Raw genomic sequence first — 18,332 nt, forward strand, 5'->3', positions numbered from 1 at the left:
CAAATTCACCTCATCACTGAAGAGAAATTCAAGCAAAAAACAAACAGTTTCAGATAATAGTAATATTCACTGCATTTGAACCTTAAGCGCTCTGAGACGCTATTCGGCGTGGAGGGCACTATATAAATCCAAGTTGTTGTTGTTATCACATCATTGAGATATCTCAAAGTGCTTCACACAGTGCATTTTAAAGTGAATTAACTGTGCATTTTGTGGGCGAAACACTATTATGAATTGTCACTAAATGCTATTCTGAGGGATACTAAAGGTTGGAATTTGAAATTGGAAGTTTACCATCAACCCTAGGGAAATTCTCTTCCCTCCCCTCTACTTACCTCAATCTTCTTACACCATCCATATTCTTTAGCTCACCCTCCTCCAACCTTTAGGAATCATACACATTTTATAGACTTGAAAGGGTGATAGGCTTGGTAGATTCTGTGGAATTCAAACTCCCAGAAATATCCTGACTATAAGTCTGATTCTCAACTCACCAAGTTATCCGGGATGGTAGATATATTTACAATTAGAATAGCACCTAACCCAAAATGTAATTCAATCTACTAAAATCGTGTCTTTAAAATTAGTTTACTAAAGGTGCAACTACTCAGGTTTGAACATACAGTATGTTAGAACATTCAAAATGACAAGTGAAGTAATACTCCACCAATGTAATATCACGCAAAAGATTAATGAATTAAGAGGCAGATTGCTCAGTGAAGGCAATCAGAACTAAGAAATGGATGCTGGGCATTGAGCAAAGAAGTTCTACACCAGAATAGAAGAAACTGTCAACTAAGGAAAATAAATGTCCCCAGCCAATAACATTTAAGAGGACAAGCATTGGTATTAGCAAAACATCTGAATCATTAAGCTATAAAATGCTCCAACTGTAAAAAAACATTTTCACATGACAAACTCCTCAGGCTAGTTAGTCATGAGGGAGAACTGCAAGCCATTAGGTACTGCTCATGGATTAAAGTATCAAACACAACACTTACGTTATTGAAGTTATTTTCCTGACGTTGCAGAAACAAAAGATATTCTACCAGCCAAAAAATCCCTTATCTGACATGGGTCTAAAATGATGATCTATTTTGGGAGTCACCAAAGTAAAATAAGAATCCACTTTTGAAGGTTCCAACCAAATTCATTTACTTACATTGTACGCTGATAATACAGATCAGTAATATAAGTATATATTTTTCGCACCACAGCTGCATCCAACCACCAAATGAATGAGAAAGAGCACAAACTGATGGGCGAGGTCAGTAAAAAAAATGCTGTTTTTGGTTATGCCAAAGCCATATGTATCAGATTTATAAATTTTCTGATAGGCCTCAGATTTGACTTCCATTTTTCTCTATGCAGATACATTTTTCAACAAGGGAGGAGTCAAATTTTAGTATGTGGCCTGCACAATTAGATTACCAGAGTTTTTTAAAAAAACATGTTCACATTGCTTCTGGGCACCGCCAAGGAGTAATTACTAACCAGTGATCAGAGATTCTAATATTAAAACTGAGAAATCATACGTTACATCAAATTTCCCAAATTTGGTTTTAATTAAAATGTAAACATGATTATTGGGGGGAGGGAGGGGAGAGAAGATACAAGACGTAGTTCTTTCATGCGACAGGAATATTAGTGTTCTACACTACTTCATCAAAATTACAGGATGGCTATACCACTTAAGCTCATATTTTGTCTCTGGTTGCTCACAAACCTTGTACAGCCACAGGAATTAAAAATTCACACTACCAACTCATTTTCTAATAGTTGCTTTTTTAAAAATTTTATTTCTCATGCATTTTACTTGTCTTTAAATGTTTGCTAATTAATTTCAGAATATAGATTTGAACAGAAACAGCTGAGAAATTGTAGGTGAAGAAAATATGGGTTAAGGTATTGCAAACAAACCTAATAGAAACAACCCCAGTGAGATCAATTAAACGCAGAAAATATTTGGAGCTAGATGATTTAAGTTACCGGGATATGCTAAATCACATTTTTTGGTCGTCTGCTATCCCATCTCACCTTGCTTAGTGATCCAAATGGTTCCTTTAAAGCATTTTGAGACGTTATCCCACATAAACACATCTTTTTGGGTCAGCTGGATGTCTGGCACATGGAAAATCCCATCACTATGCTAAAGAGTATCCAAACCAGAGTTCCACGTATCCCTCCTATACATGGAAATCCGGGAGATATTTATTGGAATGGAATGTGCACTCTCTCCCTTGAGGGACACATCCTGCTTACCTAATTCTAGAAAGTATCAGACACAGGTTAGCAAGAGCCAAGGCTTGGGGACCTCAGAGTATGCGTAGAGGGTATTCCTGGAATCTAACCAGCTAAAAACTTCATAGAGACCATTGAGACCGCTGCCTGGAAAGCTATTACGCTGTGATTAGGGTTTTGGCTTTAGAGTTAACATGAGCTAAGTGGGAAATGTCCCTTCCCCCATTGCGTGTTCTGCCCTTCCAAGACTTGTCAATGAGCCAGAGCCTCCTGAGCGCACAGGTTAGTATTGAGTTAGATCACTGCAGTGGGAGGTACAAGGACAAAAAATGCATCAGTAAACATGACCAAGAGCTGCCTCTGCTCTCCAAGTGCTATGTGTGTATCACTTGTCTACTGTGGTACAGGTATGCACTTTCCCCCTCTCCCCTTCCCATCCCGCATCCGCTGTGAGTGAATGCGAAGCAACCACAGCAAATAAAGTCACACACTAGCTCCAATAAAGGGAGCCCTACACCTCTTTGCTCAGTCCTGTAGTGTACTGGTTAGTGTGTTCGCCTTGCAAGTGATAGGACCTGGGTTTGATTCACGGGCAGGGCGAAATGTTAGGCAAGTTTCCTTACTCCACACACATGCTTCTGTTTACCTAGCAGGTAGGAACCCGTTTGTTAATCAATTGGTGGATCACTTTTCAGACGCAATAATCCCGTCAAAAAAATAATAATAATGTGGTCACTCAATCCATGATTGTTTGTGGGACACTGCCATGTGCGATTGGCTGCCAGGTTTTGACCACAAAACACAGTCTCTACACTTTACAGTATATCCACTGCATGGAATTATTATTTTTTATTTTAAGCTGACTGTGCTGTCATCAACAGTGCCATGGAGTACTGCAGGGTAGGCTCGATTCTGATATTACATTGCCAAACATAACCTTGGAGCCAGTTCAGCTCCTAGGAGACCTTGCTAGCCTCCTCCCAAGGGGGCTAGCTTTTTTTTGGTCAGCTGGGTGTCTGACACATGCGGAAACCCATTACTATGCTTGAGTATCAAAACCAAGCTGAGATTTCCCTGCATCCCACCTACACTGAGTTAGATTGTTGGAATGGATTGCGCACTTTCTTCCTGGAAGGACGCATCCTGCTTACCTAATTCCCGAAAGTATTAGGTGCAGGTTGCCAAGAGCCAAGGCTTGGGGACCCCATAGTGTGAGTTGGGGAAATGCTGGAGTCTAATCAGCTAAAACCGCATATCTTGCCATTGATACTGAGGTCCAGCAAGCTTTCCTGCTGCCTGTCCAGCTAGGACCACCCTACCCGTTAAGGCTTTGGCTTGCATGGTAAACAGGAGCTGAGTGGGATGACTCCCTGCCCCCAGTGACTGGTTTGCACTTCCAGGTCCTGCCGATGAGCCAGGCTGAGTGTGCTATCATCATCAGTGCCCTGGAATACTGCGGACCCGGCTGGCTCAGGAACCGGACTACTGAGACTGCCCCAGACTGCTGGCTTGATCCCGACATTCCATTGCCAGGCATGTCACCCTGGAGACAGTTCAACTCCAAGGAGACCCCGCTTGCCTCCCCCCAGGATAGTCACTAGTTGGTTGTTCGACATCCGACAAGTGTGGGTTTGTGGTAGGTACATGGAACTCCCCACAAGTTTCCCAGTGGGCAACACATCTCAGCATGAAATGCATGAGAACATTGCCATTGTTCTTCTGTCCGCAGCTCGGGCACACATCCCTTCCCATTGAGCGATGATTCCACCAATTGGAGGTGGGGAGTTTAAGCAGCAGCTACTTGCCTCTCTGGAGGCCAATCGAGGTGGATTCCAGGCGCTGGACGTACAGACGTGTGTTCACGAACTCAAACTCCAGGTAACACCTTCCAGCAACTGTCGCCCTAAGCTTCAGAGTTTCCTCATCAGCTATCTGGCAGGCAGCTGCCTTCAGCGTGGTGGATGGACATTTACAGGACAGCTTGTGAGGTGCCAGCCACCTTGATGTTCTTGAGATCCAAGTCCAATGCGCGTAGCAGGCTTACTCACCATTAGCCGCTCAATCCAGGTCCTCATGCAAGGGGCCTTGGCAAATAGATGATAATAATAATAATCCTTGCATTTGATATAGCGCTTTTCACATCTTCTAGACATCTCAAAGCGCTTCACAGAATATGCTGTAAAGTGAATTGACCGTATATCTGTGGGCGAAACGTGGCAGACAATTGCGCACAGCAGTGTCCCACAAACAGTCGTGGATTGAAAATTACCAATTTATTATTGTTTTTGTTTTTGGAGGGATTATTATTAGGGTGTGGAGTAAGGAAACTTGCCCAAGGTTTCACCCTGCCTGGAATGTGCCTGCAGATGTGCCCGCTGCAAAGCTGACTCCCCTCCAGGGTGCTTAGCAACAGGTCAGTGTAGTCCAGAGCCCTCCTCCCTGTAGCTGCTTCCTGTGTTTTCCACAAATCCACCTCACTGCCTGATCCTGGACTTTGCAGATGGGTCAGAGGAATCCCCAGCTCAGATCCATAAAGGAGGACTGTTTGCACAGGTCTTATGTGCCATAAGTGAAGGAGGATAGTCACTAGTTGGTCACTGACATCCAAAAAGCATGCGTTTGAGCCCAATCAGGTGGATGCCAGATACCAAGAACAACCTGCGAGCTTCCTGGTGGGCAACACAGCTCAGCATGAAATGTATGACATTGTAAATACAGATAAATGCAAGGTATTAAGTATGGGAAGTAAGAACAGAAAACGCATATTCTCCATGGATGGGATAGAGCTCGCTAAGGAGGAAGCTAAAAGAGATCTAGGAGTGTGTTAGTTGATTCATCACTCGCCATGTCAAAGCAGTGTGAGACAACATTAAAGCAAGGCAAACAGGATGCCAGGCTAGATTGCCAAATGAGTTGAGTTCAGATCCCCAGAAGACAGGCTGCATCGTGCCGTGTTCAGACTGCACCTAGAGTACTGCATACACTACTTACTCACTGTGACATACAGGGGGTGCCCAGACCTCAGACCCAATGCAAAGGTGAGTAACAACAATAATCCCCATTATTGAAGCAATGAACTGGGCCAATAGAATGCACTTTTTTCGCAATCCGCCACAAATGTCCTCCTCCGCCACAAATGCACTACAAAATGTAGTTTCTGGCCCACAGGCCTCCTGCTGTTTACTCAACGCTACTGAGGCCGGAGCAGCTCCTGATGTGCATGTGTGGCGCAAGTGGGAAATGGGCTTCACTTGGAGGCTCCGCTGTTGTGATCATCCGTCTCTCCCTCTATGTGTTTGTGAGTGTCTATGTGAGTGTGTGTGGCTCTCTCTCTGTTTGTGAATGTCTGTGTCTCTCTCTCTCTCTCTCTCTCTCTCTCTCGTGTGTGTGTTTGTGATGAGCCACAGTTTTTTGTTAAAGAAGCAATTCATTTTTTTTTCAACAATCTAATGTGTTACTGCCTCAGGTTTAGTTTTTATCAATAAAGTGAAAAAATGTAGGTTGGCACTAAAATGTACCTAAATAGCACCAATCAGTTCCCCACAATTTTCTGCAAAACTTGTATAAAAATGGCCTCGCAATTTGACAAATATTTCCGTACTTTTCTATTGGCTTAGGCTATGAGCAACAATTAGATAACTAGGGAACTTCAGTCTTGAAAGGAGAAGTCTCCTATATCAAATGCAAGGATCATTATTATTTATTATATGTCTCAGAGGGGACTTGAGAAAGTCCCAGAAAATGAACCCAGAACAATACTTTCAGATACACCAAGACACCAGAAGAGGACACAGGTTTAGGATTTCAGGACACACACCGTGAAATGTTTCACGGGAGTGTTCCTAGCAACTTCTGGTTTTGTTTTCGGATTTCCAGCATCTGCAGTATTTTGTGTTTTGTTTATACTCAATTTACTGCCACTTCTCTTCGAGGAATGCCTACCTTGAAGAAGTTCTTCTCTTCGACATGACTTTCGTTCTTTCTTTTTACCCTCTCTGCTTCTTTGCTATCTGTTTCCCTTCTTGTGTTTGAGTTCTGACAAAGGGTTCTGGACTCAAAACGTTGACTCACTTTCCTTTCTCCAAAGATGCTGCCTGACCTGCTGAGTGTTCCCAGCGACTTATTTTTGTTTACCATGAAATGTTTCTTTACCCAGAGGGTAATTAATGACGAACTGGTTACCAAGAAGAGGAGTTGAGGCGAGGACACTGGAATCATTTTAAAAATACTCAGTGCAGTGTCCAGGTTGTGCTTTCATTCAAATTCGCTTGTTTGAATGAAAATGTGAATCGCGACATTAACGGATGATTTGCTTAAAAAAAGGCATACTCCATATACTTTTTAAACCAGAAGGGCAATAAAAACCCCCAGCTAGGCAGCAATCCTAGAGGGATGAACGAATGGTAGTGTGAGCACACTGTAAGGACGAAATCAAATAAGCCAAAGGGCCTTCTTCATCTGAACCAATCTTGTGATAGAAACTATAAAACTAATTTGTTATTGCTAAACAGATATCCATCTTTTACAGACTGAAAATGTTAGGAGACAGGCACAGCATTCGATAAGGGGAAGAATGTTCCAGCCTTCCTGTTATTAAATCTCACTTATTGTTTACTCTATATGCCCGAGTCTGATGTTTTAAAAAAAACATAACTGTACTTTAGACATAAATTATTAGTATAATTTGGATAATTTATTCAAGTATAGTGATGAAAAATACTATTCTTACACAGCAGCTCACTCAGTACAGCTTGTCTGGTTTTGTTTGTATTAATTTTGCTAGTGGAAAATGCTTGTGGCATTTGAAGATGCATCCTCTTACAGCTAAAACAACATTGAGCAAATTTGAAGGAAAGCATAATCCTAGAATATATTGGCCCATTGATGTGCTATGCCACACACACACACACACACACACACACACAAATTACAATATGATCTCAGTCAGGCTACGGGAATAGTGAAAGTTCCCATAGCTAAGGTAGAGGTTAGGTGCTTCCCACATGCACAAAAATATTAGCTGGACGTTGTCCTAAACTATATTACTTCAGTGTAAATAATTCAATTATTTTCTTATGAATTGTGATCAACATAGAAGGAACGTTCTAAACAAAGAACATTAGAGCACATTGAATCAGAAAGAGAAAAGTCAGAATAAATGAGGACAGTGGCAGTTGGTAGTAGTTTAAAGATCATATAACAGTAATACACAACCAATAAGTCATAAGGTGAATTATGATTCATGTATACATGCGTAAGAAAGTTTGTAAACCATGGGGTCAGATGTATATGCTATGTATCCATGTGCTAATGGGGAGGGTGTAGGAGCAAAAAAAACACAGGATGCTATTTGAGTAGAAGGCAGTACGACTTTGAAAATTCAAAAGAGTGTTAGTAATATTAGATCACTGCTGTTATTCCATCACTGCAGACAGAAGATGGCAATCGCAGTAAGAATAGTTTTAAAAAATTGATCAGTATTAAATGTTAACTGACATGAAAGTGGCATATTGAGTACAGTCTATAGTTTCATGTCTGCATCAATACCTTAATGCTACCATCTCTTCAAAAGTATATAAGACATTTTAAATGAATCACAAATGCTTTCTTCTAAAATCCCTTCAACCCAGAAGTAGCAAAATATCATATCACAGAAAATTTAAGATGACAGTACTTGCAGCTCAGAACTGGTATCTTAACCAGAAGCTTCAGCTGGTTTCACATGCTTAGAGAAAATCCATTTGCTATTTTAATAATGAATAACATCCTATTTATATTAAACAATATATAATAATCTTTGCATTTGATATAGTGCCTTAACACGTCTTCGAGACATCTCAAAGCACTTCACAGAATATACTGTAAAGTGAATTGACTATATTTTGTGATCGAAACGCGGCAGCCAATATTACAATATCACATATAACTTTGGGGTAGCAAACGTGACAAAGGAGTGGAATCTTTGCAGCAAAGATACAGATGTAAAGTATGTTAAAGAAGGTCAACTGAATATTTTTGTCAAATGGCAGTACAGTAGGATGTGTACGGCCTCAAGCAAATTGAAAGCCAGTGTCCTATAGTTTTTACATTCAACCTTTCCCATTAATCAAGAAGCTACAATTGTCTTTGAAACTAAACGCTACTGGTTGTGCATATATTCAAATTCTTCCTGAGTATACAAATTTCAGAATTGAATCGTTTGTATACTCACCACATTTTGTCTCCCTGGATTCCTGCAAATCAGAGCTCAGGGGTAATTAGAAATGTGAATATACTTATTCCATAGTTCTGAAATTTACACGTAATCGAAATTGAATACTGTCAATTTGAAATGAGTAGGTAGACTTCTTCACTAATTACTTATACATTGGGACAAGATAAGTTCAATAATTGTGTACTCTAGCTTTATAGAAAATTAAACAGAACTTAAATATTGCACAAATTGAAAAGTACACAGAGTGATAACTAGAATCCAAAGTTAATATTTTCATTATTAATTTAACGACCCCAAATAATGATCCCAACTGTCTATAACAATTCAATTCAAGCCTCATTTTATTGGAATTAGAAGACAACAAGACAAATTCTATTCACCCTTTCCCTTGCGCACTAAATCACAAAGCACTGTCATGGCAGCGGCATTGCTGCACCATCAAAGAGAAGCAAGCATAGCTGCTTCCCTGAAGGCTGAGTGCTTTTTGCTGACAACAGAGGTGTCCAGCTCCTTGATGATCTGCTGGTACAACACGCTGAACCAGTCCTCTTGAGTACCCGCAAATAGCCACATAGCCGTTACTACTCTTTCTTCCTCCCTCCTCCATGCCCACTTCACCTTCCTGTGAGAAGCTTGGCAAAAATGTTCCCTTCCTCTCTTAACCCACGAGGACCATAGAAGTTCCAACAGAAGCTTCAGCAACGAGAGGACAGATCCATTGTAATCAGACAGGAATTAGTTGGCTGCAAAGTATCACTTTATGTAGCAATATTAAACATATCAAAATGTAGAGAAAGCTATCTCTGAACACATTTGTATAGCAGATGGGTATTAAAAACTGGGATAAAACCACCAGCCTTCCACAATATAAAATATCCGTTGCACTTGTTTCCAGCGTTTTAATACATCTTAAAAACTGGAAAAGCCCATCTCACCACTGGAACACGCAAGCACTATCAAAATGAATCCTTGGCTCCTTTGCTTTTTTTAGATGCTGCCCACAGCTCACAGTACATCAATTTCAGAATATCAAACATCTCAAATTTGTTTGGGCAGTGAGTTGATCAAGAATTCATCTAAGGTGGCTCCAACTCTTGAGGGAGCTTTGCAAGTTAAAGACTCCCATCTTTAAGGTATTACTACAGAGCAACAATGATCAAGAGAAATACAGTATCTCCTGAAAAAAGGTCACATATAAACCCCTTTATTTAACCTCTTTGAAAAGACTAGAAGTCTGTCATTGGCAGATTGGAAGCAGACTCAAGATACCTCCTGAACCTATGACCCTGATCTATTTTGGTACAGAACTCTGATAGGTATTTGTTACAGCTTGGAGATTTAGCATGAGAGGTGAATCATAGAAATCAGAAAGCTGCTTCACAAAGCCCAGATCATGATCTGCCATTAGCTACTGAACAATTCCCCTAAATGCACAAGATTTCTTCCACTACCTTCACGCTACTGGACTGAAGCTTGCTCCTTGAGTATGCAATTTCTCAGTGAGACTGAGAACTTTCATTTAAAACCCTCTTCCTCTTTTGTCATGCAAGAATACGTAAGAGTATGAGCTTGTGACAGCAATAATGCAACCAAGTCATTCATTACTTTTCTCTATTTTAATCGACTAAAAACAACTGGCATTGAACTCGGTTTTCATCTAAACATAAGTTGCTGCCACTTCCAAAAAAAGGACAGAGGAAGCAAGAAGAAAAATTAGTAACTGCTAGGTGAAAGATTTTAAAGTTATAATTTTAGTAAAAGAGAATATCGAAAATAGATTGGATAGAGAAAAAAAGTAAAACTGAGGTTTAAAATCAGAGACTTTAAATCGAGCAAAAAAATTATTGTACAGTTTAAATTTGTATGAGTTGCTATTTAGTTGTTTATAGTTACTGTAATATTACATTAATAAAGTTATTTTCATTAGATTTTAGGGTACATTAGTTTTAGCAGTTTTAGTCTCAGCACAACAGTACAAGCTGAAAGGTAGCAAAACCAGTCAGTCCGGGCAGACAAGAATGTCATTTATCTACCAGAAGCTAAAGAACACAATCTTGTAAATTTGTTCTTTTGTCAAACACCAGTTTCCACCAATGGACCACATGTTTCAGTGTTTACCTTCTGTATCCTATTAAGGTCCCATTGAGCAATCTATTTTTGAGACTGAAGAATCCAAATCTTGTTCATTCCTTTGACAAACGGAATCAGATTCATTGCTTCCTTTTTTGATGAGTACCTGCTATCCTTTTTGATGAAGTAACCAGAACTGCAGTGTACGGGTAGTCTTACCAAGGCTGTTCAGCTTAAGCCCAACTTCTCGGAAGATGAGTTAGCAATGCAGCTCAGTATCATAATAGCCTTGTTGGCCAACTGCCGCTTGGACTGTCAGCTATGTCAACTAATACTTCTTTCAACTCTTATCTTGCACTTTTGCTTCTTATATGACTACATTGTATTTATAATACTTGCATTTGATACCTTATCACACCTGAAAGACATCTCAAAGTGCTTCACAGAATGTATTGTAAAGCGAATTGACTATAGTTTGTGGGACACGGCAGTGTCCCACAAACGGTTGTGGATTTTTTTAAAGGAATTATTACCTGCGGAAAAGCGATCCACCAATGCTGTTTACCTAGCAGTAAACAACCTGGTTCCTACTTACTGCTAGGTAAACAGAGGCATGTTAATATTTATCTATATTAAACTTAATTTCCCAGTGATCAGCTCTCTTCTGAGATTTTAGCTGCATTTTGAAATTCCGAAGTCCCATTTCTCTTCCCTCCCCCAACCTGTTGTCATATACAAATATAACTAAATTGTTCCACAAGACTGGGTCACTTATGTATGAACTTTTTACATGGACCACTGAAGCATTGCATAATACCTCTGCCGGTTTTACCATTTCTTTCTATCAGCAAGTCATTAAAGAAAATGTATAACTTACCCTTGATGACCACTAAGAGTTGTTAAGAGGAGCTTGTGTGTTTCTTTGTCAAAGACCTTTTGATTTATTCATTCTGAATCTCATTCTAAATCTCAGTTGAATGTCATTATTTTCATAGTTACTTCAATTTGCTTCCAATTCTGAGTTCCATTAATTTTCCAAATAAGATGCCAGATATCATAGAATCATAGAATTATACAGCACAGAAGGAGGCCATTTGGCCTGCCGTGTCTGTGCTGGCTCTTTGAAAAGAGCTATCCAATTCAATCCCACTCCCCCACTCTCTCCCCATAGCCCTGCAAACTTGTCCTCCCCAAATAATGATCTATGTTTCTCTTAAAAGTTGTTATCAAATCGGCTTCCACCACTCTTTCAGGCAATGCATTCCAGATCCAAACAACTCGCTGTGTGAAAAAAATTCTCCTCACCTCTCCTGTTTCTTTTAACAACTATTTTAAATCGGTATCCTCAGTTACCAACCCACACACCAGTGGAAATAATTTCTCCTGGCTCACCCTATTGATACACTCATAATTTTGAAAACGTCCTCTTAACCTTCTCTGCTCCAAGATGAAACTTCCTCTTAACCTCCTCCTCTCCTGATAACTGAAGTCCCTCATTCCTGGTAAATCTCATTTGCACTCTCTCCAATGCCTTGACATCCTTCCTAAAGAACTGAACACAGTACTCTAGCTGAGGCCTCTAACCAGTGTTTCATACCACTGCACGCTTCCCACCAGTCAGAAAAATAACTGTTCACAATGACTCTCTGCTTTCTGTCTCCCATCCAGTTCTCTATCCATGCTGCCACTGTCCCTTTAATACTGAGGGCTTCTATTTTGCTTACAAGTCTCTTTTAACACTTTATCAAACGCCTTTTGAGAATCCACAAAAACTACATCAATTGCACTACCTTTATCCATCCTATCCATTAATTCATCAAAAAACTCTTATCCCGTTTGTTAGACGTGATTTGCCTTTAACAAATCTCTGTTGGCTGTCCTTTATTAACCCATATTTTTCTAAGTGAAAATTTATTTTGTCTCCAGAAGTTTCCCCACTACTGACGTTAGGCTGATTGGCCTGTAGTTCCTGGGTTTATCCTTCTGCTCCTTTGTGTACAGGGGAGTAACATTCGCAACCCTCCAGTCCTCTGGCACCATCCCAGTGTCCAAGGAAGATTGAAAGATTGTGGCCAGAGCCTGTTATTTCCACCTTTACTTCCCTCAGTAACCTAGGATGCATCCTGTCCGGACCGGGTGACTTATCTACCTTGAGCACCAACAACCTTTTTAGTACCTCCTCTTGGTTTATTCTTATCTTATTTCTCTAACCTCTCCTCCGATACTGTGGCATTGGTTGCGTCCTCTTTTTTTGTGAAGACAGGTGCAGTACATCAGCCAATGCCTCCGCCTCCACAAGAAGATTTCCTCTTTGGTCCCCAATTGGACTCACCCTACCTTTGACTAACCTTTTAATCTTTATATGCTTACAAAATACCTTAGGGTTCCCTTTTATGTTACGCCCTAATCTTTTCTCATACAATCTCTTTGCCCCTCTTAATTCCTTTTTCAGTTCTCCTCTATATTTTCTACATTCTATTTGATTATCTTCTGTATTTGGACCTGACATTTATCATAAGCCTCCTTTTTCTGTTTTATTTTAATCCTAATTTCCTTATTCATCCAGGGAAGTTTGGACGCTCTACGTTTCCCATTTGTGGGAATACATTTTGTTCTGTCCCCAAACTATCTGCCCCTTGATGGCTTCCCATTGATTGTTAGCTGTTTTACCTGTCAATCTTTCTTTACAGTCAGTCCTGTAGCTCAGTGGTTAGAGCACTCGCTTTGCAAGTGAGAGACCTGAGTTCAATTCCAGGCAGGGCGAAACCTTGGACAAGTTTCCTTACTCCACACAGAGCCTAATAATAATCCCTCCAAAAAAAAACAATAATAAATTGGTCATTTTCAATCTACGACTGTTTGTGGGACATTGCTGTGCGCAATTGGCTGCTGCGTTCGCCCACAAATATACAGTCAATTCACTTTACAGTATATTCTGTGAAGCGCTTTGGGCCGTCCTCCCGACATGAAAAGCGCTATATCAAATGCAAGGATTATTATTATTATTATTACAGTTCACCTTGGTCAGGTCCCTTTTTAACTCATTGAAATTAGCCCTCTTCCGGTTGAATATCTTCATCTTCAATTGCTCCTTGTCCCTTTCCATAAGTACTCTAAACCTAATGATGTTGTGATCACCGTTGTCCAGATGCTCTCCTACTGAAACGTGCTCCACTTGCCCCATTTCATTCCCCAGAACTAAATCCAGCACTGATTCCTTCCTTGTTGGACTGGAATCATACTGATCCAGAAAGTCATCCTGCACACATTTCAGAAATCCATGCACCTCCTTGCCCTTTACACTGGTATTTTACCTGTCTATGGTAGGATAATTGAAGTCTCCCATTATCCCTACTCTATTGGTTTTGCATCTTTCTGAAATCTGCTTGCAGATTTGCTCGTCTATCTCTTTCCCACTATTGGTGGTCTATAGTAAACACCATTTGGTGGTCTGTAGTATTCATGTAATATGGTGGCCATTCTACATGAATGTGGCATATATTGAATGGGACTGCAGAAGTCATCAATGGTGAAAAACTCCAAGAAATAACAGTTTAATAGTTTGCTCGCCTCGGTCCATATGTCACAACCGATGCAGCTAAAACCCTCATCCATACCTTCATTATTTCCCGGCTGGACTATTCCAATGCTCTCCTTGTTGGTCTTCCCAGCTCCACCACACAAAAATCCAATTAATTAAAAACTCAGACGCCTGGGTACTCACCCACACGAAACTTTGTACTCCCATCACACCAGTCCTTGCCAGGCTCCACTGGCTCCCAATCACCGAACGGATCGACTTCACGATCCTCTCACTCGTTTTCAAATCACTTCATTCTCTCACACCTCCCTACCTATTCAAGCTGCTTACCCCCCAACTACACAACAACAACAAAATTACATTTATAGAGCTCCTTTCACGTCGGGAGGATGTCCCAAAGCGCTGAACAATCAGGTGTCGGGGCCCGAGAATGGGGGAGGGGTGGTATAGGGGGGAGGGAAGGCAGAGAGGTGGAAGGGAGACCATAGGCACGGTCGAAGAGACGGTCTTGAGACCGGCCTTGAAGGAGGAAAGGGAGGAAGCGAGGTGAAGGGACCGTGGGATGGAGTTCCAGAGTGTGGGGGCAGAGAGGCTGAAAGCCCGGCCACCGGTGGTAGGGCAGGTAAGGCAGGAGACACTCCCTTCGATGAACGGAGGGAGCGGGCAGATTGGTAGGGAGTCAGCAGGTCAGAGAGGTAGGAGGGGGCAAGGCCATACACCACCCGCTGCTTCTGCTCAGCTGGCTCCAGCCTGCTAATTGTGTCTCGTGCCCTCTGCTCCACCATCGGTAGTCGTGCCTTCAGTCACTATGCCCCGAAACTCTGGAACTTTCTCCCTCGATCCCTCCGCCTTGCCTCTTCCCTCCAAACCTTGAAATCCTACCTAGAGACCTTCCTTTTTGATCGTACTTACGGTCACGCCCCCTTCCCTCTCCCCTTGGCTCGTTGTCAGATCCACCACTGTGAAGTGCACTGGGACGCTACCCTGTATGAAGGGCGCTATATAAATGCAAGTTTTCCTTGTTATAGATTGCCCTATCCTCTTGCTGATATAATTTGGCATTAAGTATTGTGCTCACCACTCTGTTCTTTTTTAGCTCTCGTTTGGATGCTGTACCTCTTTTTATGTACTTCTGTTGCAGGTTTTTAATTTTAGAAGCTGCTTCTTATGATCTTTTTGTAGTCATAACCTTGATTGTACACAACAAATTAAAATCGGAAAAGCTAGTAAATTCCAGCGTTCAATGAATTGAATCTGTCTGCTTTGTATACAAATGAGGTCATCAGCATTACTTCATAGTTATTATTATTATTACTTATTATTATTATTAAGTTTAGTTTCTTGCTAGAATTATCTTTCAAATTTAAAGTTAAAGAACTAAACACATTAACAGACAAAAGTTAAAACCCTACCTTTTTTTAAAAAAAAGTCTGGTTCGTTCTTCATAAGGTATTTCAATTTTGGTTCAAATTAATAGTTATATTTCATATTAATGTTGTATACCAGAGGAACCTTTGGATGTAAAATTCCATCTGTGTCTACAGTTACTCCAGTACCGCAGCATTTCAGAAGATCCAGAATTTGGCAAATTGTTGAGTTTAACCTCAACTTTGATGGTCATTTTCTCTAGTTCTAGCAAACCAACTTCAAAATTAATGCAGTATTTAAGTATTTGCAAATTCTGTACCCTCTGAAATGTGAAGTTAATATAGTAAATCTACATCTAGATTGAATTTTACCCCTCATATACCCAGCAGTTAGATAAAAATAAAGATTATACAAAGTATTTGGCTAAATTGGTTAAATGATTTGGATAGTTCTTTTAAAAGAGCTGGCACAGACACAATGGGCCAAGTGGCCTCCTTCTGTGCTGTATCATTCTTTGAAATAACATGTGTCAATAGTAATTTTAATTTAGGTTCATCCGTTGGTGCCCACTGGGCCTTGGCCGCTTTATTTCATCATAGTTTGGATGGACTGGGTAGGGGGAGAAAGGAAGAGTCAGAATAGAGGAAATTCAAATTATAGTTTCGTTTTTTATGAGTATTTGAAAGAAACTGCAGATTTACTACAGTACGTCAAATTGCCTGCCACATTTTGCCAACAAAACACAGTCAATCCACTTTACAGTACCTCCTGTGAAGTGTTTTGAGACGTCTCGACAAAGTGATAAGACACTATATCAAATGCAAGTATTATTGTTACATATTTCAATTGGAAATGCTAGCGATTCAGAGTAACTTGTGTATTTTAAAATCTGTACGCACATTTGGCATTATCTATATTTAATAGAATTGAAGTGAATATTTTGTGTAAGTTAACATAGTTGTGCTTTAATGTAACATTTAACCAAAAGAAATTATTTCTCACCTGAAATGGCAAAATATTATCATTCCTCAGCATACCGTCTTCCATCCAGGATTTGGGTGGAAATGCTGTACTGGACCTTGAGAATTTATGCGCTGGGATGTGACCGCCTGGGAAAGGTTTCTTCATTGGGGAGATGGAGTTTAGGGCTGCCATTCCTCCAGCCATCCCTCGGCGGTGATCTCTACCCTGGGAGCCACCCCAAACACCAACACCACCGCCGGAGCTCCAAGATGACGAAGAGGATGATGAAGGTGACGGGCTTTGGTAACTATTCCAGGGAGAAGGAGGTTTACTGATACTGTTGACCAGATGAGGCAGATGGTTAAAAGCATTTCTGTGGGGGAACGGTGCTGGGTGTGGGCTGGCAGGAGATCTTCTCTGCTGCTGCTGGTGGTGATGGTGAGGAGGGGGAGGAGGAGGGTGTGGGTGGTGATGCTGAGAGAGAGCCATCTGGGGTGAATAGCTGCCTCCAAAGCCGGAGCTGACATGGTGAGGAAAATTTTGGAAAAGCATAGTACCGTTCGGAGAGGCGGCAGGAACTCCTTGGTGGAAGAAATTATCTTCGCTCATGGTAGGAGGAGTCATCGCTGCTGACCAGTTGCTGAAACCGGTCAAAGAGGACGTGGATGTCAGTGACGGGGCTCCTCCGCTGGTGCCCGCTCCTCCTAGTCCCGAAGGAGGCTCGTGATAATCAAAACCGGACAGAATGGGCGACTCCATCCTCAGCTTGTCCTTGCAGTTACTGGTTGACACCGAAGCGCCGCCGCCGTTGCCGATACTCTGATTTTCCTCCTCGGATTTAGGGGATTCTGGCAGTATCACTGCTTCAGAGGCAGCCTGATCCAATCTGGGTGAAAGCTGCTGCTGCTGCTGTTGTTGTTGGGATTTGGATTTCTCTGACAGCAGCAGGTCATCCTGCATGGTCTGGGCGGCTGAAGCGGGGAAAAGCCAAGCCGAACCGGTGACGGCGGCAGCAGCAGCGCTACAGAAGCCGGCGGCAGCGGTGGCGCTCTGGCTGTGTTGCTGCTGGTGGGGCTGATGGTACCTGACTGGAAAGGCGACCTTACTGTTCGTATTATTCGTCTGAACTAGTAAACCGAACCCGTAATCCCCCATCGAGTTGTGACTACCCAACGATATTTTTTCCTCTCCCACCCTCCCACCCCGTCTTCCCCCTTCCTCCCCTCTCTCTCAATCTAATCTTTCTCTTTTTTTAAAAAAAATAACAACTATATGTACAAGAAGAAGTGAGAATGTCGCGCCGCCGCCCTTTCGGCAACACTTTTTTTCCTCCTTCCTTCTCTCTCCTCAGAAATCGTTATGGACTCTTTCAAAAAACAGCAGTTTTTTTTCTCTCTTCTCTTTTTTTCCTGTTTCTCTCACTCTCACGCGATTGACTTTCCCTCACATTAACAGGCTCCGGGTTATTATTATTTATATATGTTATATACTGTATAAATATTATTAATATAATCTATTTCCCCCCTCCCTTCCCCCCCTTTCACAACGCCTCTCTCCCTCGACTCGCACCGACTGACTGACTGAAGCCCAAATGACAAGTCTCGAGCCGAGCGAATGCGAGCGCGAGCTTCTTCCTGTTCGACAGTTTTCAGGCTCCTCCTCCTTCAGCAGCTCTCTCAGTGGATAGAGAGAGTGAATGAGAACCCAACCCCGCCCTCTCTCCGCACACGCGCACCGGCTTTGTTCTTCCGGTTCGGTAGTTTCAAGGCTCCCCCACGCTCTCTCACTCCCCCACCCCGCCCCCCCCCTCGCGCTCCTTTGCATATTGGTCTCGCGTCACAAACGGGAACGGCGGCTGCGGGGGAGGTGCGCGCACGCGCTCGGTTTGAATGAATGAACGTTCGAACTGGACTTTTTTGGGGAGGGATTGTTACC

At 41.7% G+C, this 18,332-nt stretch overlaps 1 protein-coding gene across 2 annotated transcripts in view; it reads right to left on the reverse strand.

Annotated features, from left to right (window-relative positions):
- Positions 1-17,624, reverse strand: part of cpeb4b (cytoplasmic polyadenylation element binding protein 4b) — a 37,785-nt gene extending 20,161 nt beyond the window's left edge. For both annotated transcript variants that reach the window (XM_007906655.2, XM_042339887.1), the window contains exon 1: positions 16,437-17,624. In XM_007906655.2, the coding sequence (XP_007904846.1) occupies positions 16,437-17,552 (1,116 nt within the window). In that variant the 5' untranslated portion in view covers positions 17,553-17,624. The remainder of the gene's footprint in view (positions 1-16,436) is intronic.
- Between the last annotated feature and the right edge of the window lie 708 nt (positions 17,625-18,332).

The sequence above is a fragment of the Callorhinchus milii genome, unplaced genomic scaffold, assembly GCF_018977255.1.
Source record: "Callorhinchus milii isolate IMCB2004 unplaced genomic scaffold, IMCB_Cmil_1.0 Scaffold13, whole genome shotgun sequence".
Taxonomy (NCBI): domain Eukaryota; kingdom Metazoa; phylum Chordata; class Chondrichthyes; order Chimaeriformes; family Callorhinchidae; genus Callorhinchus; species Callorhinchus milii.